The sequence below is a fragment of the Peromyscus californicus genome, unplaced genomic scaffold (assembly GCF_007827085.1).
Source record: "Peromyscus californicus insignis strain IS unplaced genomic scaffold, ASM782708v3 Scaffold_22__1_contigs__length_63687245, whole genome shotgun sequence".
Lineage (NCBI taxonomy): Eukaryota > Metazoa > Chordata > Mammalia > Rodentia > Cricetidae > Peromyscus > Peromyscus californicus.
In genome coordinates, this window is record NW_026294525.1 from 62,305,753 (window position 1) to 62,330,140 (window position 24,388).

Consider the following 24,388-nt stretch of genomic DNA (forward strand, 5'->3'; position numbering starts at 1 on the left):
AGGCTTTCCCTGGCGATCCCTGTCACTCATGTTTTTAGTAGACCACTATTTCAACTCATTCAACTCTGGCTTCTACATCTGCACCCCCCATTACTTCAAACAAACAAAGAAAACAAAACCTTAGAGTGCCAATGTGGTGGCACATGCCTTATCCTAGCAACTTGGGTTCAGGAGGCTGAGGCAGGGGGATTGTGGATTCAGGGCAGCTGGGTTATATGATGAGATCCTGTCAAAACCATGAAAACAAACAAAATGGTGGTGCCAGATTATTGGCCTCTTAGTCAGGCTAGCCTGTCTCTTGTGAGCTTAATTGTTTTTTTGTTTTTTTCCTTTTTTGGCTATAATTCAAAGACATTTATTAAGCACAACCTATATCACTTGTCAGTTTCCAGTATGCATTCTTCCTAGGTTCTAAGTGAGCTTTAAATTGTAAATTTATAGTTTTTGTATTGATTCTGATTAAATTGTATGGTTCCTAGATATGTTTTTAGGATATATGGATAATCCACTGATAATAATGAATAAATGTATAGTAGTTCCCTGAAGGTGAAAATTAGAATAATATGATATATTCAAATTCTCATTAAAATATTCTTGCTTGATTGCTATTAGAATAAAATGAAATTTTAAATTGAAATATTTTTGACTTTATAATGAATTTGCATATATTAAGTCATTGAATTTGTTAAGTAGACTGTACTTTTCAAAGTCTGTTTATGATAGCTCTAAGGTACTTCAGAAGGTTGCTCCCTGCATATGTACAGATTTATGACTGCCAAGCAAGACCTTCATGGATAGATGTCTTGGAAGATTTTATGTTTCATCTGAAAGACAAACGTTGACTGATAGATATTTTTGTTGTTCTTGCCTTCAGGAAGTATTTGAAAAGGAGCAGTCCATCTGCGCTGCGGAGGAACAGCCCACGGAAGATGGGGTAACAACTTGAGTTTTCTTACCTTCTTTTCTTGACTTAATTACTGTGGGGTGTAATAGAGTTTATGAGATGAAACAGAGTTCTAGAAATGACTGTTCATCCTTCATAGTCACCTGTGCTTTGCAGCAGAGTGATGCCAGCAAGAACAAGGCCAAAGGAGGATGGCAGCAGAAGAGCAAAGGACCCAAGAAGATGCCCAAGTCCAAAAAGAAGAAGCCTTTGAAAAAAAAGCCCACGGCTCTGCCCTTCCCCCAGGCCAAACAGCAGAAGCAGAAGCAGGCCAATGGAGTTGTTGGGAGTGTAAGTCTGTTGTCACTGTCACTGTTATACTGCGGTGTGGTCTGTGTATATTAAACTGTTCAGATACGGCGACAGCTCCTGAAGTTCACATAGGAAGACGTACATGAAACCCAAGTCAGGATTTGCCCTCCCTTCTTACTCCTCCCTTCCAAATGCTGGAAATTGAACCCAGGGCCTCGTGCACACTAGGAAAGTGCTCTGCCACTGAGCTCTACCCGCTCAAATCAAGATTTAAAAGCTCTGGGCTGAGAGATGGCTCAGTAGTTAAGAGTACCTACTGTTCTTACATAGAACCTGAATTCTATTCCTAGCACCTATGTGGTTCACAACTCCCTGTAACTCCATTTCCAGGGGATCAGTCACCAGTGGTCTCTGCAGGCAACTACACTCATATGTGTACATACCACACACAGATAATAGGCGTATACACACAATTAAAGATAAATACTTTAAAAAAATAATTAAAAACCTTATTAGCGTTCAGGAGAGCTCCTCTATGTCCCTTCATATAGTCAGTGATTCTTCCATTGATTACTTCATCTCTTTACCCCACTACTGTGACTATAGTCACTGTAATTTTACTTACTGATAAACTTCAGATAAACGAAATCATTCTCTAAGATTTATGTATTGAATGTTTTTATCTGTATGTATAAATGTCTTCGCACCATGTGTGTGCCGTGCCCTGAAGAGCCAGATGCAGCCAGAAGAGGCGGATTCCCTGGAACTGGAATTGCAGACGATTGTCAGCTGCTGCATGGGTTCTCTAGAAAAGCAGCAGTCAGTTCTCTTAATTGCTGTGCCATCTCTCTAGCCCTGACATCCCCCACTCAGCCACCTCTGTCCTCCCTCCTCCCTCCCTTCTTTGAGTTTTTGAAACAGGATCTCACTATGTAGCCCTGGCTGGCCTGGAACTCACTATTTAGACCAGGATGGCCTCAAATGTACAGAAATATACCTGCCTCTGCTGGGATTAAAGATGTGTGCTATAATTCCCACTATTTTTTCTTACTTTCTTTTTTAATGCCAGGTATGGTGATGTATACCTTTAGTGAGGTAGGGGCAGATGGATCTCTTGAGATGGAGACTACCCTGGTCTACAGAGCAAGTTCTAGGACAGACAGCCAGGGCTACACAGAGAAAAACCTTTCTCAAAAAACAAACAAAAAAAGAATTATTTGCTGTGTGTGTGTGTGTGTGTGTGTGTGTGTGTGTGTGTGTGTGTGTGTCTGTGTGTGTGTGTCTGTGTGTGTCTGTACGTTCTTGCCCGAGTGCCTGGAGGCTAGAAAAGGGTGTCATATCTTCTAGAGCTGGAGTTACAGGTTGTCATGAACCTCCTCATGTAGAACTGAATTCAGGTCCTCAAGAAGATCAGTACTTGCCCTTACCCTCACACCAACTCTCCAGCCCTAAGTTTTTATATTATGTTTATGGATGTTTTGCCTGTGTGTATGTCTGTGCACTACATGTGTGCCTGGTACTTGTGGAGCCAGAAGAAGGCATTGGATTCCTTGGAATTGGAGTTACAGACATTTGTGAGCAACTTTGAGGGTGATGGGACTCAAACCCAAATCCTCTGCAAAAACAGCCAGTGCTCTTCACTGCTGAGCCGTCTCTCTAGCCTCCCAATATTCCTTTAGAAAAAAAATTAAAAACCATTAATTAATTGATTGTGTGTGCATGTTTGTGACATGTATGGAGATCAGAAGACAGCTTGTAAGTTCTCTCTTTCTACCATGTGGGTCCCAGGGATTGAACTCAGGTCATTAGACTTGGTGACAAACACCTTTACCCACTGCACTGTCTTCCTGACCCCGGCTCAAGGTTTCTTTTATTTGTAGGGATAGTTCAGAGGGAGAGAGACTGCACATACATATTTGGATGCTATTTCATTATATAAATGCACCATTTCTCTGTTCTGTCTGCGTTTGCCATTTTCATCTAACTAAAGGTGCTTCTATAATACACTTTCTGTGCATGGTTTTTTGGTCATTTTCTACACAGCCGTGGGGCTGAGTCATAAATAAGGTAGTTGTGTTTAACTCATCAATAGAGCCGATTTCCAAATTCTACATTTTAAACCAACCCAGCTGAGGGCCAGAGTCCGTTTCCTGTGTTCTCGATTCTACTTGGTTTTCCCTTTTGCTTTGACATTTGGGTGATCTGTAGTGACCTAATGATTTGAGTGTTTTCCATGTCCTTATTGGCCGTTTTGTTCATCTTGCTCATGGGTTGTCGGTATTACGGATTTGATAGGGCCCCGGATGTATTCTGGGTATGGGTTTCTTTCCTTTGCATAGAAAGTGGCTTTTTGGTAGTTATCATTTTAATTAAATCTATTTTAGTTTTATTTTTAAAAATATCTTTTTATAACTGGGCGTGGTGATGCATGCCTTTAATCCCAGCACTTGGTAGCAGAGGCAGGTAGACTCTGAGTTTGGCTGGCTACATACTGACCTGCAGCCAGGCTACATACTGAGATCCAGGCCAGCCACAGCTACATAGCCAGACCTTATCTAAAAAATTTATTTTCTATTTTTTGAGAATTTTATATGTGCATACAGTGTATTTTGATTATAATTATCCACCAGCTCCTCCCAGATCTACTTCAAATTCCTGTCCTTTTTTTATTTTTTTAAACACTAATCAAGTTTGTGCTGTGTGTACTCATGGGTGTGGGACCATCCACAGAGTGGGGTCAACCTGCCCGGGGCCACACCTTAACTGACTTTCATTCCCACAAACCATCATTAACTGTCAATAGCATCTCTGCTAGGGGTGGGGGCTTCATTCTGGTGTGTTTACTAGTTTGATCTTATGCAGGCAACCACAGCAGCAGTGAGTTTATTTTAATATTACCTTCAGCTCTGTGATCTATCTAGAATGAATTTTCATTGATAATGTAAATTATGGAATATTTATTCCAGTATTTATTGAAAGTACAATCCTTCCCTGACAAATTACAGTGGTGTTTTGTTTAGAACAAGCGGTCGTATTGCTTGTCATCTGTCACTCTATAGATGCCATAATCCAGTCTACCTGCTTCTTGTGCCAATGCCACACTAGCTTCATTGTAGATTTCGGTTTTTACACACTGTAGTGTGAGTGCCCCGGCTTGTAAAGTTACTTTCTTAACTGTGTTTCATCCAGCTGACCATTTAGAATGAGTGATAATTTTCACTAGAAAGTAATTACTGAATTTAGATTAGCATTAATTGAATCTATGGTTTGGTATGGGGAATTAATATAGCATTTTTGCTTAGTTCTTGTTTACATTCATTACCTGTCTTTATTAACTTAGAGCTTCTTTAAATTTTCCTAGCAGTAAATGGCAGATGTGGTACATTTGTGCTGCTATGTACTTGATAACTTCTATTGGTGTTAATTTAAATGACAGTTATTTTCATTTTTCAGTGACTACTGCTTTGTAGGAACATAGTAGCTATTTCTTAAAACATTGACCTTGTATGGAGATGTCTTAGTGACTTGACATTGATTTCAACATTTGTAGGTGTTTTAACAAAGATATTCCACATAAGCAATTATGGCCTTTGTGAATAAAGACAATTTTACTCACAAGTTTTGGTTTTTTTCTTTTAAGCCTCTTATGCCCTCCATTTCTGTCTTTTGGCATTTCTTTGCTGGCTAGAACTTTGGTTGTGAATAGTGAAATTCTAATCTTGAGCCAGTTCGGCTCCATATGTACTCTTCAGAGAACAGTCTGTGCTGACTGAAACGGAAAGAACTTCTGTGTTTGCTTGTGTCTTGCAGGAAGCTCCAGCAAAGGAGGAGGACGACGACATCTCTGACAAAGGCAGCGATTCTGAAGAGGAAGAGACCAACAGAGAGTCCCAGAGTGAGAAAGAGGACGGCAGTGACAGGGAGTCTGACAGAGAGCAAGATGAGAAACAAAGCAAGGATGACGAAGCAGTAAGACCTGATGGTCCCCACCCCACTGTGCTGAGGACAGAGCCCAGTACACACCCCAACTCCAGACTGATAGTTTAAATCACTTGGAGCAGGGTTCTGATGATCACGGGAGCTGGTTGTTCATGCCTTTGCTTGTTTACTTGCCTTAAAAACTCATCCATTTTAGAATTTTAGTACTTTAAGAGTGCATTTGTTTTGAGGAATTCCTGTCAGGGATTCTAAGGGAAAATTGTTTGAGACAAGGATTGGAATCCCAGTTGTCTTAAATTTGTTGAAATTACAAAGTGGAGCAGGTTCTGTGTCTGAGTGAGACTAGTTTGACCTCCTAAGGAAATTTTCAGTGATGGAAGGTGTCTGTGGAAATAGGAGTAAGGGAAGGTGTGTGTGAGACAGGAGCAGTCCATGGAAGGTTCTTCCATGGCTTCCAGGTCACACTGAGAAGAAATATCACTGTGGACTTGATTGGAGAGTCAGTTAAAGGGAAAGCTTTTAGAATGTCACCTTGTTTGTGTAAGGTAACTAAGAGTTGATTAAGATGGTGAGGTACACTGTGTGCATCAAATTACACTTGATTTTTGGGAATGATACAGAAAAGAATATGCTGGAGGCTTTTTACAAACGAATTATAAACTGATGGCTCTTTTGACTGGGTTTAATCTAAAAGTAACCCTTGTGGTTTGAGATAGAAAACGTGATCCCCTGAATAGTCTCTGAGGCAGGAGGGGAATCCTGGAAGAAGAAGTAGGGAGTGGAATGCACAGGTATAGGGAGCTCCTGCGCCTACATGTCTGTCCTTGGGAATGGAGAACACAATTGCAGATGAGTTTTTCTTAGTTGCTGGGTCTTGAGTGCTTTTAGACTTAAGAGAATTACAGAGTTGTTTCCTTAGCTCCACTCTAAGAAAGGTTTGCTATGTCGTTTTCTCAGAGGCAAATCAAGGCTTTATAGACAAACTTTTTTTTTTTTTGGGGGGGGGATTTAGGATCTTACCATGTAGCTCTGGCTGTCCTGGAATTTACTGTGTAGACCAGGCTGGCCTTGAACTCAGCGATCCGCCTGCCTCTGCTTCAGTGCTGGGATCAAAGGCTGAACCACTATGCCCAGCTACAGACGAGTTTTTTTTAGAAGACCAAAGATAAATAATTAGCCAACAGATTCATAGTCTACATCCTAAGCATGATTTAGTCCACAAAGTCTAGGACAAATACAAAGTAGCTTTTACCTTTGAACATCCTGGCTGTCAGGGCCAGCAGACTTAAAATAAATGTTGTGGTATGTATAAGAGCTAATCCATGTTATGCAAGCTATAGTCATGGCTTAAAGGTGTGATCAGCTGAGTTCTGAGGTAGAGGAATATTCATGTAGGCTTTCCTTGGGAGTTCATACATTAGGACTTCACTGTCCTGCAAGAACCAGGAGGAGGAGGTTATAAGACTGGGGTGTGAACAGAAACCCACAGAGGGTTGAGGGCATGTGCAATGGTTTGGTGACTTCAGAGACGTGTAGGTAGTTGTGATGACAAGAATACAAAGGACAAGGAAGAAAGCCGTGGTGTAGGCTCAGGGTCAGATCTCAACAGTGGTGCCAGCATGCTATGGGGCTTAGAGACCCAGTTAAGTTCATGCCAGACAAGGATGAGATTTGTGGAAAGGAACTTCTGATCCTCAGTAGCTGCTTGGCGTTTTCAAAAGTAAAAGCTGAAACCCCTCTGAATGGTGTCTGCACCATACCAGATTTCAAGTATTCTGTTCTTTTTCTCCTAGGAGTGGCAAGAATTACAACAGAGCATACAGAGAAAAGAGAGGGCTCTCCTGGAAACCAAGTCAAAGATCACACACCCTGTGTATAGTCTTTACTTTCCCGAGGTGAGCTGCACCCAGCCTGGTGATTCATTATTCCGTTTCTTCTTTCCATGTATTTCTCATTGGATTTTATTGCTGCAAAGTGTAATAACTGGTTTATTTTTGATAGGTCATTATCTGAGTTAGGGTTTATTGCTGTGAAGAGATACCATGATCACAGCAACTCTTATAAAGGAAAGCTTACAGTTCAGAGGTTTAGTCCACTGTCATCATGGCAGGTGGCATGGCAGTGTGCAGGCAGACATGGTGCTGGAAAAGGAGCTGAGAGTTCTACATCTGGATCAGCAGGCAGCAGGAAGTGAATAGGGTTGAGCTTCTGAGGAGCCCACCCCCACAGTGACACACTTCCTTCAACAAGGCCACACCTGCTTTAACAAGGCTGCACCTCCTAATGATGGCACTCCCTATAGATCAATTATTCAAACACATGAGTCTATGGGGTCATATCTATTCAAACCCACCACAGTTACCCTCATATCATAGTAAAGGATATATTGTAACATGAATTACCTTCTGTGAATATGTTGTTTACAGGGGGATAAACTTTTTAAGTTTATATGATTTCCTATGCTTCTTTCATCTCTGCTCCTCTTACTGAGTGTTGTGTTTAATGGCTATTTGCATTTAGTAGTGAGAAGAGGCTTTATAAGTTGAATGCAGTATTTTGACTTTGGTGACTTGGCTGTTCTGAGTCGTTTACCCCCATGAAGTTCTAAATAAAATGAAAGATTCTTCTCTCTGAGGGTTCCTTACTAGCTCCTTGGCACCACCAAACTTGTTTTTGACCCCAGGAACTATCATCATCGTTTGTGGAGTGTATGAGCCCATGGGTGGTAGTTATGGGACCAGCTCCTTTGGGCTCTGAACAAAGTTGGGCAAGAACTGAGCAATACCCAAACTGAGGACCCGAGTATCACAGTGCCATCTGTGCCATTGTACTGCTCACTTTTTAATGGCCTGGCTCACTCTGTTGTTGGTCTGGAAATGACTTTAGAATTCCTTTGACATTTTGCTTTTGAAGATGATTGTGTCTTGGAGCTGAGATCAAATGCTGGTTCCTCTAGTTCATGGAAACTGATCCACGGCCTGCTTCACAGCTTTGCCACAGAGCCTTCCGCTCTCCTCGTGCTTGGCCAGTGGGTTAATGTATACAGTCTGCTTTGTGTTTGAGAATATCAGTCCAAAGATTTGGGGGCCTTCTAAGTCCAAGTCCTAAATGACTTAGCTTTCCTAGCAAAAAGTAAGTGACTTTGCACAGATTGTTGTTTGGACTTGGAGTAAAGTCGACCCAGGGTTCCATCTTAATATTCGTGCTGATCTTCTGACATGGCTTATGTTTTAACCCATCTGTTAGGGGCATTTTGCCCATTGAAGTGATAGCCTGCCAACACCAGGCATCCTGAAACCAAGCAAGTAAGTTCTGCGTGTTGATTGGTTTTAAAAATAAAAAATAAAAAAAAAGTGTGGGATGAGGTAAACACTCATCCTACATAATTGGTTCCCATGTAACTTACAGTATCATTTTAGATCATGCTTAGTTAATAAGCAAAGCATTGACTCCCTTGTTTTATCCTCAGAAATGCCTTTTCCTACTGTAGTCTGAACCTCATGGTCAGCATTTGAAACTCATGATCTGTGTGCCATATGTGGTCTACAATAGCAATGATTGTAGCCCAACACAAAATCATAAACTTAAAACATTGAAGGGTTTTTGTAATTTATTTATTTGTTTATTTATTTTTTGTAGTGTGAGTTTTATAGGTGATAATGTTGTTTTACAGTGTAAAAAGGTTGAGCATGCAGGCCAAGTCTAGTTGCCTGCCCCCTTATCTCCTAAAGGTCTCACCATGTGGCCCTGGCTGGTTTTGAACTCACACAGGTTCATCTGCTTCTGCCTCTCTAGTGCTGAGATTAAAGGCATATGCCACCACGCCTGCAGCCTGCCTGCTTTTGCACATGATGCTATTCGTGAACAAAGTCTATTTGAGCATAGCTTTATTCATTCTTTTCTCACTGCAACAGCAGATCTGAACACCCGCAAAAGTCTCCATTAATATTGAATGTTGAGATTGTAGGTTTGTATAAACTGTGTATACATGGAACACACACACACACACACACACACACACACACACACACACACACCATCTATCATCCTGTAGCCTCATCAATCCTCAAGTTAAGCAGAACTGAATTTTTTTTTATTAGAAGCTGCTCTCCTCATTGCACATTTGTGATTTACATATTAGCCTTATTCATGCTAATTCATGCTAAGTGCTTTGTGGCCTATGGTATTTAACAGAAGAGCTTTTAGTTGAGTCTAAAGTAGCATTATTAAACAGATACACAAAGTAATCATGGAAAAGACAGAAGGGTCAGTCAGATGAGTCAGCAAGTACATGCACCTCCTACCAGCCCTGCTGACCTGAGCGCCAACTCTGGGATCCACATGATGGAAGGGAGAGGACTGACTCCACTGGTTGTCCTCTGACCTCCACACATGTGTCATAGCACACATACACCAACATACATGGAAACATAAATATGTAAACATTTAAAAAATAATAAGATAACCAAGCACGAAAAAATGTTACCAAGCCACCTTAAAGTGTAAAATAAAATGGAAAGGGTATTGGTTTGGGTTTAAAAATAGAAATATTTCCCAGAGAAATGATTTCAATAGAATTTTTTTTCTCTTTTCTTCCTTTTTAAAAAAAATAAAATAAAAAAACCCAGGATATCTTTGTGCCTAACGATAGATTTTCTTTTCTTTTTTAAGTGTTGGAAAATTGAGAGTTTAGGATAGGATATCGCTATTTTGGCTAAATGTATATTTAGCACATCCTGGAGTTTATTTTTAGCTTCCAACATTTTTCTTTAAAACATGATATCTTCCCTACTCAGTCTTTAGAACAGGTGATACTAAGCATGTGTCTAGCAGTGGTTCACTAATGGGAAATGTAGCATAGTGAGGTTCTGGGCACACTGAGCCTTAGTGCATGCAGACTGCTAGGCCTTGTGTTTATAAATAAAATCATTTCCTGCCTTTGTTCTGTCATTTCTAATTCCCAGCTCTCATTGTGTATTGTAGTGAGCTTCTTGTTCCGATCTTTCAGAAGTTCAGCTAGAAATGCTGACCTTCTTAAAATAGTAGTGTGCAATGAAAGATGAATATAAGCTCTTAAGATCTGAGGTGTTCTCTTTAAGTGTAAAGTGTTTAATGCATTGGTATTTTTTTTTTTTTTTTTTGGTTTTTCGAGACAGGGTTTCTCTGTGTAGCTTTGCGCCTGTCCTGGAACTCACTTGGTAGCCCAGGCTGGCCTCGAACTCACAGAGATCCGCCTGGCTCTGCCTCCCGAGTGCTGGGATTAAAGGCGTGCGCCACCACCGCCCGGCCCAATGCATTGGTATTTTTGTTGGGCTGCCCAAGTAAGTCCCTTCCACTCAGTAGAAGTGTCTATCACTAGGTAGAATAACTGGTTTTTGTGTATGATGTACTTTATTGTTTTCCCTTTTTAGAATATCATTTATCATTTTAAAGTAAATCACAGATTTTTAATATTGAGAACCATTAATAGGCTTAATTCAAGTTGTTGAAACTCCAAAAGTTATATGTAGAGTTACTTGGGGAATAGTGAATGTATCTTGCAGTGGGTTTGTCCATCTGCTAGGCACTGTATCAGTACTGAAGATGTAGCACTGACCAGGACAAGGATAGCATCTCTAAGACAAGTGAAAGCTGCTTCTCCAGTCCTTTCTGACAACTCATACTCTTTTTCTTCTTTGCAGGAAAAACAAGAGTGGTGGTGGCTTTATATTGCAGATAGGAAAGAACAGACATTAATATCCATGCCGTATCATGTATGTACACTGAAGGATACGGAAGAGGTAATTAACCAACAACACTTCTCTTTTAATATCTTAACCTTATGATGCTTCATTGAAATTCTGTTGGTTTTCCTGGAACTCGCTTTGTAGACCAGGCTGACCTCTAACTCACAGAGATCCACCAACCTCTGCCTCCCAGGTGCTTAGATCAAAACCATGCTCCACCACCGCCCAGCTTCATTAAATTTTTATTAATTCAACTTTTTGTATTTTTGCTCATTGTATTTGTTTGTTTTTTGTTGCAGTTAACTTCAAACTCCCTATGTAGCTGACACTGGCTTTGAATTCCTGATCCTTCTACCTCTATTTCCCAAGTTTTGGGATTACAGACTTGCATTACCATACCTGGCAACTTACTGTAGGCGGAAGTTTCTGTCCCACCTGCCAATTCCCAAATGACCAACAGGGAGATTCAATATTAATTACAAAGGCTTGGCCTATAGCCCAGACCTGTTACTAACTAGCTCTTACAGTTACTAATAGCTCTTACAACGTAAATTAACCCATTTCTATTAATCTATATATTGCCACGTAGCTTGAGGTTTTCCCTGTCCTCCAGCATGTTTTGCTCCCTCTGTGTCTCTTGGAAACTCCACTGACGCCACCCTTCTTCCTCCCAGTATTTCAGTTTGGCTGTCCCACCTATACTTCCTGCGTGGTTACTGGCCAGTCAGTTCTTTATTAACCAATGAGAGTAATGCATATTCACAGTGTACAGATGAATTATTCCACAGCAACTTAGATGCTGTTTGTTCTAAGACATTTTATAATTATTATCTGATATTTTAGGATGAGTCATTTGAAATCACTAAAGAACTGTAGAAGGTAGGCAACTTGGTCAGTCTGTTGAAAACGTTTTGAGGTAGTTTCCCCCATCACTGTCTACAAACATAAGCCTCTATGTCTACTCTCCAGACTCTAATGATATTATACCTAAAAAGTCAAAATTTTTTTGTTGTTATTGGATTATTGCTAAGTAGACTATACTTTGTCTTGAAAATTCCAAGAACTGATAATTTACTGTTTTAGAATAGAGGGTTTTTTTTTTAAATTATTTTATTATGTGCCATTAATTACTGCCTTTTTCTTTCTTTTTTGTTTTGTTTTTGTTTGTTTGTGGTTCAGTGGTTAAGAGTAAATGCTGCTCTTATAGAGGATCTAGGTTGGGTTCCCAGCACTCACCTAAGGGGCTCATGCTAGCCTCTAACTTTAGTTCTAGAGTATCTGGTGGCCTTTCCAGGTACTTGCACTCACGTGTATCTGTACACACACAAGCACACCTAATTTAGAAGGAAAATAATTTTTTTTAATTTTTTTTTAAGGGAGGGAGGATTAATTTCAGAAAGTTCATCCATGTTTGGCAATGTCTCTAGTTCCTTGGCAAGCACACTTGTTCATCTAATGGCAGCCATGATGGGGAGAGACTAGGGAAGGGCCAAAGACAAGAGGTAGTTCTCATAGGCCTGCCCTTCCTATGACCTACTTTCTCTAGCCAAGGCTCATCTCCTGTAGCCCATCACTTTCCAATAATGTCATCAAATTATGTTGCCATCAAAGATAAATCTTTCATTGCATCATAGCTCTCAAGTTTGAGACACACCCAGAAATGTGCTTTACTATTCTAGGTATTTCTAAGTTCAGTCAATTCAAGATTGAATGCCATAATGGCATTGTGATGAAGAATTGCTTAGTCATTATGCTATGTTTACTCTCAGGATCTGTAGTCTGTTGTACTTAGTGTGTGTGTTCTTCTGTCAGCTTGGACTTAGTGGACAAATTTCAAGATTGTTGTAGATATTGACTGTATTAGTCAGGGTTCTGTAGAGGAAAGAATTGATAGAATGAATGAGAGGGAGAGACAGTGTGAAGGGGATGGGGGGGCTTATAGGCTGTGGTCCAGCTAGTCCAAGAATCCAATAGTTGTTCAGTCCATAAAGCTGTATGTCTCAGCTGGTCTTCAGTATATGTTGGACTCCCAAAGAAGTAGGCTCTAATGCCAGTGGAGGAATTCCTTAGCAACCAGATACATGAACTTGACAATGAGAATGACAACAAAAATGAGGCTAAAAAGCAAAAACTGCTTTCCTTCATGTCCTTTATATAGGCTACCACCAGAAGGTGTAGCACTACAATGCCCAGACTTTTTTTTTAAATGGCCTTTATTAATATTATAACGTTGACTGCAAAAATCTGGAATTTGGAGATTAGAGGCAGAATACTAGAGCGTGAAAATGTCATTTTGAAGAATGTATTCTTATGCTCATATAGAATTGAAATCTCTAAATATGTTACTATTTGTACTTATGTTTATGATTTGATGGAAAGTAAAGTACTGTTTTGGACTTGTTTTTGTATAGTTTCCTGTAATTTATATTTTATTTTTCTGCAATGATTAGATGTTAGGGTGGTAAAGAGCCTTATTAAAACTAATAAATTATTTATTGAAATATAATGGAGTAAAAATATGTAATTCTTTTAAAATTTGTTTTTATATTTTGAGTTTCATATATGAATATAATGAATTTTAGTTGTTTTTAATCTCTCCATTGTCCCCTCTGATTTCTTCCCTTGCCCTCTGAAACCCTTTTCGTAGTGTGTGTGTGTGTGTGTGTGTGTGTGTGTTCCCACTGGGTTTCATTAGGATGCTTGCATGAGCATGGGTGGGAGGCTATTGACTGGAGTGTAGGCAACTTTAACCACTGAAAAAATGACACCCTTGCCCCCCAGCAACTATTACCTGCCAACATTCCCTCGGGTTGTGGGGCCTTGCTGAAGTCTCGTTTGGGGAAGGTGATCACTGCTGCAGTGGGTGGGGAGTCTAGTGGCTGTAGTGGCTGTCATCCTCGAGACTTCTTTGTACAGCTTGCCTCCCCCTCTGGCCCTTAGATTCTTCCTGCCCCTTCTGCTCTGAGCCTTGAAGGGTCTTTCTGGGTTGTTAAGGCATAGATAATTTATCCTGGAAATAAGAGAATTTGGCAGGAATTACTTTTTATGTAGCCAAGTCTATTATTTAATTACATTTCATTTAGTTATACTTTCATTCTTTGCTTAATTTCTTTTGAGTTTTCAAGGGGACAGCATAGAATTTGGTTACTTTAATAGGCTTTCTTGAATTGTATACATAGAAATGAACCTCAGTAGTTCTGCTTAACTTGATTTCCTTTTTGTTTTGTGTATATAATAGATAAAAGAGAGCTCACACATGTTTGTTATTGTGAGAGTTTCTGTAAATCATCTGAGGCACTACCAGGCTCCTAAGTACTCTGAGGTGGGAAGTTTAAAGGCATTCTGTTGTTTCTTTTACTTAATACAGACTTTTAAGTGTTGATTTTATCTTCTTAGGTAGAACTGAAGTTTCCTGCACCAGGCAAGCCTGGAAATTATCAGTATACAGTGTTTCTGAGATCAGACTCCTATATGGGTTTGGATCAGATTAAAGCACTGAAGGTAAGAATCGTGAGGAATAAATGACTTGGAGTTCCTGGAGATAGGAGTCTAGTAACCCTTGAGCAATGCCTGAGGAAGGTGTGGGAAGCAGCTCCAGTTTTGAGATGGAGAGTAATGGGAGGAAGAAGCAGGCGCTCAGTAATAGTTAGACTTTCAGGCACTTTGAACCTCAACTCTAAGTTCCTTTGGTGGTTGCTTTAATGTGCTGTAATATGTGGTACATTTCAGGGCTCTACCAAATGTGTTCTGTTTCCTTTAAAAAGGCTGGAGGGGGTGGGGAGCAGGATGCAGATTTTTACCACAGACTTTATTGGTATGTTTATAGATTTCTGAAATGAAGGTGTTTGTTTGTTTTTTTAATCATCTTGGAGCAGAAACTTTGTATATGGCTTGAAGCACACTTAGTGTCCATTTCCCTTGAGCTTTTCACACAAGGCATTCTATTACATTAGTGAGATTGAACAAAATCATGCTTACACTGTTAGAGTCAAGGAGCCGGTAAAGGGGAGTCACTATTTCCTGCATTGACCATGGAGTTTTCCTTAACAACTAATCCTTGGGAAGCAGACTTGAATTTTTCTTCCTTCAGCCAAAGACTTGTAATAAGACACCACTCAGTATTGTTGCATAGGAAACATGACACTAGTTAGTACTTTGTGCCAGAGAAGTACATTCTTAAATGGTTCAACTTCTACAGGGTCAAAATACCAAATTATATTAGAAATCTATCTCCATTTCTGTGTAAGTGGGTTTAGTATTTTCATTTGTAGAATGGAGTATCTTTTTAATGAATGTGCTGAATTTAGAGTTGAAGCAGCAGAATCCATTTCTTTGTGATTTGCGATGGCAAAAGAAAACCTTTACCAGGCATTTCTTACAGTATTCCTTTACAGATCTCTGATGTGCATTTAATTCTCCTTTATAGCTGGAAGTTCATGAGGCCAAGCCTGTGCCAGAAAACCACCCACAGTGGGATACAGCAATAGAAGGTGATGAAGACCAGGAAGACAGTGAGGGATTTGAAGATAGCTTTGAGGAAGAGGAGGAGGAAGAGGAAGGTGATAACTAACCAGTGTATGCGTGGACCACAGCGTTTGCACATACTTGCAAACATCTGCTGCTTTGTAAATTATAATAAAGAAGAAGCAGTGGAGAACTGATGCAGTGGGAAGTGTTGGTATCTTTACTAGAAATGGATACATCATATAGGCAGTTGGTGGTGCCGTGGTACAGTCTGAAAGGGCTTCTTTAAAGCCTTTCAGGTATGGGGTGGTGCGATCATATCATCTGCAATTGATAATAAATCCTTCGTTGTTAAAACTGTCCAGAAGCGTGGGCTGTGCATTACCTGATCAGTTTACGGTCTCAGTCAGAGTCAAGGTACATGAAAAACAGTCTTTGTTCAGCTTTAGTTTTAGTGAACATTAAAATATGATAAACATCACAAATATGTTTTAAGTAACATCTGCTCAAGTTTTTAATCTGTTAATCAGCTCTGTTACTCATTTATCAATATTTTACAAATGGTAAGATTGTAATAGTTCCATACATGAGTTCAAACCTTTATTTTCATCTGTCTTGGCCATAACTTAACATTCTCACACATTCCACACAAAACAGAGGGCTACATTTTGGAATTTTCCGTTCTTAATTGCCCAGAGTTAGCAGACATTACAAAAGTGGCTTTTAATGGCTTAAGGCCTCTTAAAACCTCTGTTGGTGTCTGCACAAAATCTAATTCTTCTGATAAGCTCAGGGCTGAAAGGGATTGTGGGACCACCCGTTCTCTGATGCTTGGGTCATGTTATCCAGTCTTTTGAAAAGGGTTACTAGAAAAGCTGGACTACATACATTCTTAGCTTTTAATCTACCTGACTTCAGAAGCCTTTTAAAGAAAATAAATACAGCATACAAAGGAGGCATTTTTTGTATTCATTTTGGACTCCTGTTAATAAAATAGAAGTTTGACTCATTTTATGTTTGTAATTGTGTTTGTCTTTTTACTCCTAGAGAAAGGGCATAAATAGGGTAATCTTTTATTTTTCAACTAAAAGTTTAATATTGTACCTCACTGTGGAAGTGACTGCTCTCTCTGTATACTCTTGGAAAACCCAGGAGGAAGAGCTATTTTCTCTCATCTAGTACAACCTAAAGGGCAGTGCTCAACATAGAGTAAATGTGTGTGTGATGAGTCACTGAGGTAAGAGGAATATTTTTATTACTAGATATGGAGGACACACAAGTCTACAATACTATAAGACTGATTGCAATAATCCTATCAAACTCTCCATAGGCCAAAGTACTGTTGCAATACTAACTTATGTTTATTTAAAAGGTTGCTACTCTTCATGCAGAATTATCACTGGTATTTTGTTACTACAGTAGTTGGAAATAAAATTTGAAGATTACCAAAAATATGAATTTTTTGTTGTTCTAAATTTAAGATGTAACACTGAACAGTTGAAGTGTCCATTAGACCCTTGCTTACCCTTGCTGTGCTGAGGGTTTGATTCATTTGTTTCTATATGTAAGGGGTGGGTTTGCCTTTCAAATCAGATCTTACTGGAAAGCTCCAGTGTTGAGTGTAGTTGCTAGACATGTCAGTGTGAGGGAGTGAGCAGCTGTGTCGGGAAAGGAGAGGCCCCAGGAGACTGGACAAGCAGACTTGTAGTCTTTGCAGTCCCTAGCTTGGCTGAAGTAGATGGCTTGAGAAGAGTTCTCTAGTGGCTGTTTTCCCTCTGAAGGGTGTACACAGTTCATTCAAACAACTGGCTTCTCTAGTTTGAGATGCTCAGCACTGTGCTTACAAAACAGCATGTCTTCCATGATTGGAAATCCCAACAATTCGCTGATGTTTGCCTATTTTGTGATGTGTCAACATCCCAACCTAAAGAACCAGTTTTCCTCTAACCAGGTATCTTAGGTGAAAGACCTCAGTTACGGTGTACATCTCTACTCAGTCACCAAACTCCACATTCCTTCTTTCTCTACTACGGAATTAATGACTTGTCCTGGTTTGCATTTAGTTGAAAGGAAAGTTTTAAATGTTTGTTTTTACTCCTATTCAAAACATTGACATTCTGTCACTAAATGAATATATAGATGAAAACACAGTATGTACATACAGAGTGAAATTGATTATATGAAATTAAGTTATTTACATTGTGTAATATTTTTAATCTCTAAATTTGCAAAGTATCCATCAAAATACAGCCTTCCACAAGGAGACTTAACTACCAGGTAAAAGTGTGGCAGGTGCAAAGGTTAGCATTGTAAGACCTGACGGAGGGCTCAGACTCAAAATTAGTTAGATGTTTATTTATGTTCTCTAAAATTTGTGGTATTTGAGATGAATTGAGCACATTGAATGCGATTCTGCACATGGAGCAATCTCTTGTTCTCTGCTTTGCCTTTGCCAGCATGCACTGAGGGGTGGAGAAGGACAGGCTGTTGAGTGGTACCCTTCTACTGTTTGCTGGAAAGCTCAGGTCCTATAGAGGTGTAGGAGTAGAATGCCAACCCCCGATGTGGAACTAGGGAGTGCATGTTAAGGATGTATTGAGGCTTTCTTAGCATGTTCTGGTTTTGTTTTTGTGTTTTTGAGACAGAGCCTCACTATATAGCCTAGGTTGGCCTTGAACACACAGTGTATGTAGCCCAGGTCGTGAACCTTGTGATCCTCCAGCCTCAGCCTCTTGAGTGAGTGATAGGATTACAGGCGAGAGCCACCACACCTGGTGTTGAACACATTTACTACATTTATTCAGGTATCTGCTCCAGCTAGCTCCTACCATACACTGGAGTGTTGTTCAGTAATAATCTGTATTTCAAATGCACTTCGGTACCTACATGTTTTTGACAGATTGTTTATCATGTATTTACTGAGTTTCCATGTCCAGGCTCTGTGACTTAGGCACTATAGCTATGTGGACCCTCTTTGTGTTAAAACTTACTTGGATTGGGTCAGGACATAGGTGGGAATACATTTTAATCTTTTTCCTTTGGCACAGTGGCCAATATTTAGAATGCCCCCCCCCATCTTTTCACTAGGCAGAGGAATAATTATTATCACTACTACTGCTATTATTATTATAGGGACTAGCTATTGAATTAGTTGGCCTTTGTCCATCCCCTTTGGATAAAACAAGAGTCGTCCTTTGTTTTTAAATGCTTCTTTTTTGAAGCATTTTCTCAACTCTGTGAATCCCCTATTTAGTCTGCCTTAAAGTGGAACAACTATCGGTGAACTGGAGCATGCCATTCTACCAGCTGTGCAGTGATTAGTTCAAGTGTGTCCCAAGAAGTTAGCATCATCATACACTTAAACTTGACACTAGGGCTATTTACAGACCTTAACAAACAAAACAGGCGTGATCTTGTACATTTTCCTGTAACTGAGCTAAAAATCCAAATAACAATCATGGATATGCTTTAGGACTGGTTTCAGGCAGGTGTGTACATCCCAGGGGTATACAGATAATAAGTCCATTGAGAAAATGTTAAAATAATGATTCTTTGTATTTAATCTCATCCTTTTAAATTTCTATTTTTGTGTGTTTTATAATGTACATAATATATTGTACAGTTGTACACTTATATAATTTATAAATAAATAATACATTTATTGGTGCACTATATTTTTTTTTCTGATTTGGGTGCATGATGAAAACATTTGGATACTACTATTTTGTGGTATAGATAGGGTGACATTTCAACTAACTGGAAGTTGGGGCTTTGGCACTCTGCCATTTGAGATGACAATGACATACTCTGATACCAGGAGGCAAGGTTGCATTTGCTGTGTCCACATCTGCTGTGGCCCCCAAGAGCAAAGACGGTGGATGCTTCTTGCAGTGTAGCCATAGAGAGGGGGAATGCTGTAACTCTTAGGAGCTGTTCAGTAGCCGCTGCAATTAAAGAGCAAAAGGAGCCCAAACCATGCCTAATGGCGTCAGTGGCCACCACTTGGGTGTAAGCAGATTGTAAACAGCACACACAGCTTTCCCTGTACTTTTCAGCCTGGTTCCAGTAGAGGGCGACAGGACCATAATTAATTTTCTTTAAAGAATGTTTGGTGGAACTATACCAAAACATCAAAAATGAATTTTTATTTTATTTTATTTTTGCAATGGGCTGTTTACATGTTCTCAGCCATGCCTCAAATTCCTGAACTCATAATCCTCCTTAAGTCTCTTGAGCAGCCAGGACTATAGGCTGTTGCACTGCTGTGCCCAGCTAAGAAATGTTTTCTGGATTCTCTGCACCTCCTAGAATTACCTCCTCCTTCTCTGTACCTCCTAGAATTACCTCCTCCTTCTCTGTACCTCCTAGAATTACCTCCTCCTCTGAACTTCTGTACCCACTCCCCACCAACCCTTATCTCCTTACCTGTGTACTTCACTGCATTAATGTGCATCTGGTTGGAAGGCAAACGATTTATAGCAAGCTCCAGAGACTGTGCTGTGAATCCACTGTGCTAGAACCACGGGAGACTCCTGGAGAGAAGTGGCAGTCAGGTAAGAGGACACTCTAGAACCACGGAAGACTCCTGGAGAGAAGTGGCAGTCAGGTAAGCGGACGCTCTAGAACCACGGGAGACTCCTGGAGAGACGTGGCAGTCAGGTAAGAGGATGCTCTAGAACCATGGAAGACTCCTGGAAAGAAGTGGCAGTCAGGTAAGAGGATGCTCTAGAACCACGGGAGACTCCTGGAGAGAAGTGGCAGTCAGGTAAGCGGACGCTCTAGAACCACAGAAGACTCCTGGAGAGAAGTGGCAGTCAGGTAAGAGGATATGTGAGACCAAAATGAGCCATCTTAGAAATAAGACCAAAATACTTTCACCCTAAAACTAAGGCCTAAGATTTCTCCTTTTAGGTATAGGCCATGAGTTACTGAAACCAGTCAATCCAGAGTCCAGAAACCAGGAAGTGTAAAAGTACAGAGTCACAAGGTAGTCACGAGGTAATGACTGCCGGACTATGGAATGTCCTCTCCTTGGTTCCCTAGGTAACTGTTTGACCAAAGAATGTTCCAACCTTGGTTTCCAGGGTAACTGAAATGTCCCCACCTGAGGGCAGCCAATGAGAAATGGTGGCGGGCAACCACCCCCTTAGAAATAAGTTAAGCCATGATTTCTAGAAAGTCCCTAGAAGCGAGCCAATCAGAATTGTACCCATACTAGCACCCCTAAATGATGTAACCTTGTGCTTTTTGCCTTTAAAAACTGAGCTTGCAGAAAGGCGGGCACTTCCTCCAGCCTCCACTGCGTTGGATCTGTTGGATGAAGTCCCTGCCTAGGCTTGTATTGCTTTTGGATATCCCAGAATTAAACCTTGACCTTGTGTACATCCTACTTCACAAATGAGTCTGTGAGATACGCTAAGCCTGTAGGCTGAAGATGATGCCCCAACACTGCGGAGAAACCTCAGGTGACTGTCCAGGCAGCTGGCTGTTTCTGTCAACTCACAATTTTTTTTTTTGGAAGCTGCTTGCATGCACTTCCTGTTTTTATTTTTGTTAGGTAATATTATTTCCTTCTTGGGTCTCTGAGGGAGTTGAAGATTAATTAGTTATAGTTGAAGATTAGTTAGGATAAAAAGTGAATTAGGTACATTTTGGACTTACCAAAATAGGATAGGTAATGGAATTATTTTCTCTGAATTTGTCAAATACAAATGGACTAGACATTGTTTAGGTATTTATTACTTGTATATATTGTATGTAGTTATTGTACTTTTGTATATAGTTTTTCTTATGTTAGTTATAACCTTTTTTCTTTTTATTAAAATAGAAAAGGGGAAATATGGTGATCCATTCCGACATGCTTGTCTTTGGTTGTTTCTCTGGAGGTCACGATCTGGGCACAACAGATGCTCTTCATACAATTCAATTTTTTGTATGATTTCAGCTATGAAGGGTCTGCTGTTTTTCTCTGTGCAAGCTAAGCTGCCACATTGTCTGGGTTGCTAGCTCTGACTCCCAGGTCAGGTACAACATCAGCTTTGCATTACTCACATTGCTCCTTATCCTCCAAGTTTCACGTAGGTGATGCCAAGTGGCTTGGGTAGCTGTTACTCATGTCAACAGAGGAACTTTGAGCTTGAGAATCTAGCCCTTGAAAAAGGTGTGTGACAAACCTGTTCACTTTTTTTTTTTCGAGACAGGGTTTCTCCATGTAGTTTTGGTGCCTGTTCTGGAACTCACTCTGTAGACCAGGCTGGCCTCTTGAACTCACAGAGATCCGCCTGGCTCTGCCTCCCGAGTGCTGGGATCAAAGGCGTGCACCACCACCGCCCAGCCTCACTCTTTACTGTTGGAACAGCAAACATGCCCTCTCGGTGAAGGAAATGATGCCTGTCTTCCATGGCTCTTGTCCGGACACACATCTGTGAGGAGGCAGTGTGGAATTAAAGTGTGCGTGTGTGCACTCGAAGGTATGCAGAAAGGGAAGAAACAAGTGGGCAGCGGCTTTCCTGCACAGGGAATTTTGTATGCACAGAGATATTACACCAAGAGGATCGGGCACTTCAGGGGAGTAAGTTCTTAGTAAAAAAATAAATAACTCCTCACTTGAGAATTGTACATTTATGCCTCTTGCAAATGTTTTGTCTTACTAACAAGGATAGTTTTGTTTCAGTTTGAAGATAATTCACTTACATGCAGTCACTAAAAATATCCAGAACTTTGTAAATTGAATTCAGTCTGTTACAGTCAGAAAGGGGGTGTCTGAAAGGTGAGCATTGTATCTGTTGTATATAGTAGCCATACACGCTTTTGATTATTGCCGTCTGCACCCTTCCCTAGCACCCTGCTAGGTTGGTGTTAGGCCTCTGGTTGGAATCATCGAGGAGCTTTTGAAATCCTGTTCTGACAAGCATCACTAGTTCTCACTGTCCAGTGAGGTAGATTGCTTGTTGTCTTTAGCTGTCTGACGCCTCACCTAGAGATACTGGAGATACTACAGATGTGGAGCGAGGGCGACCAAATTTGCTGATGAGCGTTTTGATCAGGAAAAAAATGCATGTGATGAATTCAGTGAAGGACTAGAATTTCTGGTCTTTGAAGCAGGTTGGAGGATTCCCAGGGGAATGTGACATCTAGTAAGAGGACTGGGGTAACTTAGCTCCTGCATTTATGTGCACCACTACCCTTTGTCCCTGTGTTGTTAAACCATCCTACTTCATAATCACATCCACAGTTTCTCCAGCTTCTTAATGTCTTAATTCTCTGCCACGTTCTTGGGACTCAGTCACTTTCCTCCAGACAGCACGTGAAACACAGGGCAGTGGCAAGGAGAAAGGCGGGGAGAGGAAGGACAGGTGTCCCTGTGACAGGCTGCAAGACAGCCTCTTTGGCTCAGAGCTTCAGCTGCAGAACATGGTTGTGTTTTCCCATGATCCCTAGGAGCTCCTGCCCCACCTACCCACCCCTACCCCACCTACCCACCCCTACCCCAACAGCTGAGTCTATTATGATGGAAATGATAAGGAGTAATGTGATTATCCGAGAAGTGCTTTTGAGAATGGGGCTGAGACTAGTGTTATGATCCACTGCAGCATTTCTTTGCACACGGCAAGCTACCATGTCTTCCAAATCTGCTGGTTTAATGACAGGGTATCTCACCAAATGTCAGGAGTGACACCACAGGAGCACCATGTTTCACGTGGAATTGAAGTTTGAGAAGAATTTTAATATTTTGGTGTGTTATAAGGAACAGTTTTTCAGAATATGAAATCTTTAAGAAGCTCTTCGTTTACCTCCTGATTTCTGGAATTTTCTTTGCATTTGGTGCTTAGCCTCCAGTTGGCCTAAACCCCTCCAAAGCAAAGCATCATAGGGAAGCAGAACCTTTGGGGTTCCAGATTGACGCTCATCTGTGCAGGGGTACATGGCAGGGGTGAGTGAAGTGCTGAGAACATCTCTTCAGCTTTGCTCAGGCGCTACTGGCTTCTCTTGTCCCCCTGAGGGTCAGCCATGATGTGAAGGAGGAACATAAGAACCAAGAGCCGGAGAAGAGAAGGGATTTGTCACGTCTGAAGAACTACAGAACCAGGAGTCCCTGTGCACATCTCAAAACTCATTCTCTGTCTTTCCAGGGTATGCATTGTAAACCAACTGCAACTCACTAGCCTGCCACAGCCACGAGTGTTACAGACAGTGGCCTGGGGTTACACCAGACTTGAGACTCAGCCCCTATCTCAGGGTTCCCAAGCTGGGATAACATGAGATCCAATTGTGTCCAGGTTTGTGACATTCCAGGTTAGGTGAACCCGTGTTAGCTAAAAGCATGAATTTTAAATCCCTCTCAAGTCAGAGACTTAAGTGTTAATAGTTACATATCTGTCTAGAGAGGAGTGGTATGTTCTCCCCCAGTCATGAATATAGCTTTAGGAACCCAAGAGAGGAGCACAAAAGCACGGAATGGTCCTCCTGACTCATTCTCTACAGAGCTGGCCCAACAGCCTTCACTTTTACCACCTTAACCCAAAGCTTTAGAGGATCTGCTCAGGACACCCCTCTAACCAGATCAAGTTGTTTTCATTTCTTAGAGGCTTTTGCCCCCTCCCCCTGAGATAAAATCTATTGCCTTGGGCATGATAAGTAATAAGCACTCATACCACTGAGCTACATTTCCAGCTCACCTCCCACACACACCACCAACTTTTTTAGTAAGTTGTCAAGGCTAGCCCTGCATTTCAATCCTCCTGCTGGGACTCCAGGCCTGACCTTGGAGAATCTCCTTATCAATTCCTTGCTGTGGGATGGTCTGTATGTCAAATGTGTTGCTGATTGGTCAATAAATAAATCACTGATTGGTCAGTGGCCAGGCAGGACGTATAGGCGGGACAAGGAGGAGAATAGAGCTGGGAAGTGGAAGGCTGAGTGAGGGAGACACTGCCAGCCGCCATGATGAGAAACAGCATGTAAAGATGCCGGTAAGCCATGAGCCATGTGACAAGGTATAGATTAATGGAAATGGATTAATTTAAGCTATAAGAACAATTAGCAAGAAGCCTGCCACGGCCAT

The 24,388-nt window shown here is 40.9% G+C and overlaps 1 protein-coding gene across 2 annotated transcripts in view; it reads left to right on the top strand.

Moving 5' to 3' along the window:
* Positions 1-18,996, top strand: part of Sec63 (SEC63 homolog, protein translocation regulator) — a 79,917-nt gene extending 60,921 nt beyond the window's left edge. Inside the window, exons 15-21 of one of the 2 annotated variants that reach the window (XM_052751541.1) lie at positions 875-934; positions 1,064-1,234; positions 5,006-5,164; positions 6,928-7,029; positions 10,816-10,914; positions 14,257-14,361; positions 15,287-18,996. In XM_052751541.1, the coding sequence (XP_052607501.1) occupies positions 875-934; positions 1,064-1,234; positions 5,006-5,164; positions 6,928-7,029; positions 10,816-10,914; positions 14,257-14,361; positions 15,287-15,430 (840 nt within the window). In that variant the 3' untranslated portion in view covers positions 15,431-18,996. Of the gene's footprint in view, positions 1-874; positions 935-1,060; positions 1,235-5,005; positions 5,165-6,927; positions 7,030-10,815; positions 10,915-14,256; positions 14,362-15,286 lie in introns of both variants that reach the window. The other variant, XM_052751540.1, reaches the window with a different exon arrangement.
* The last annotated feature ends 5,392 nt before the right edge of the window (positions 18,997-24,388 follow it).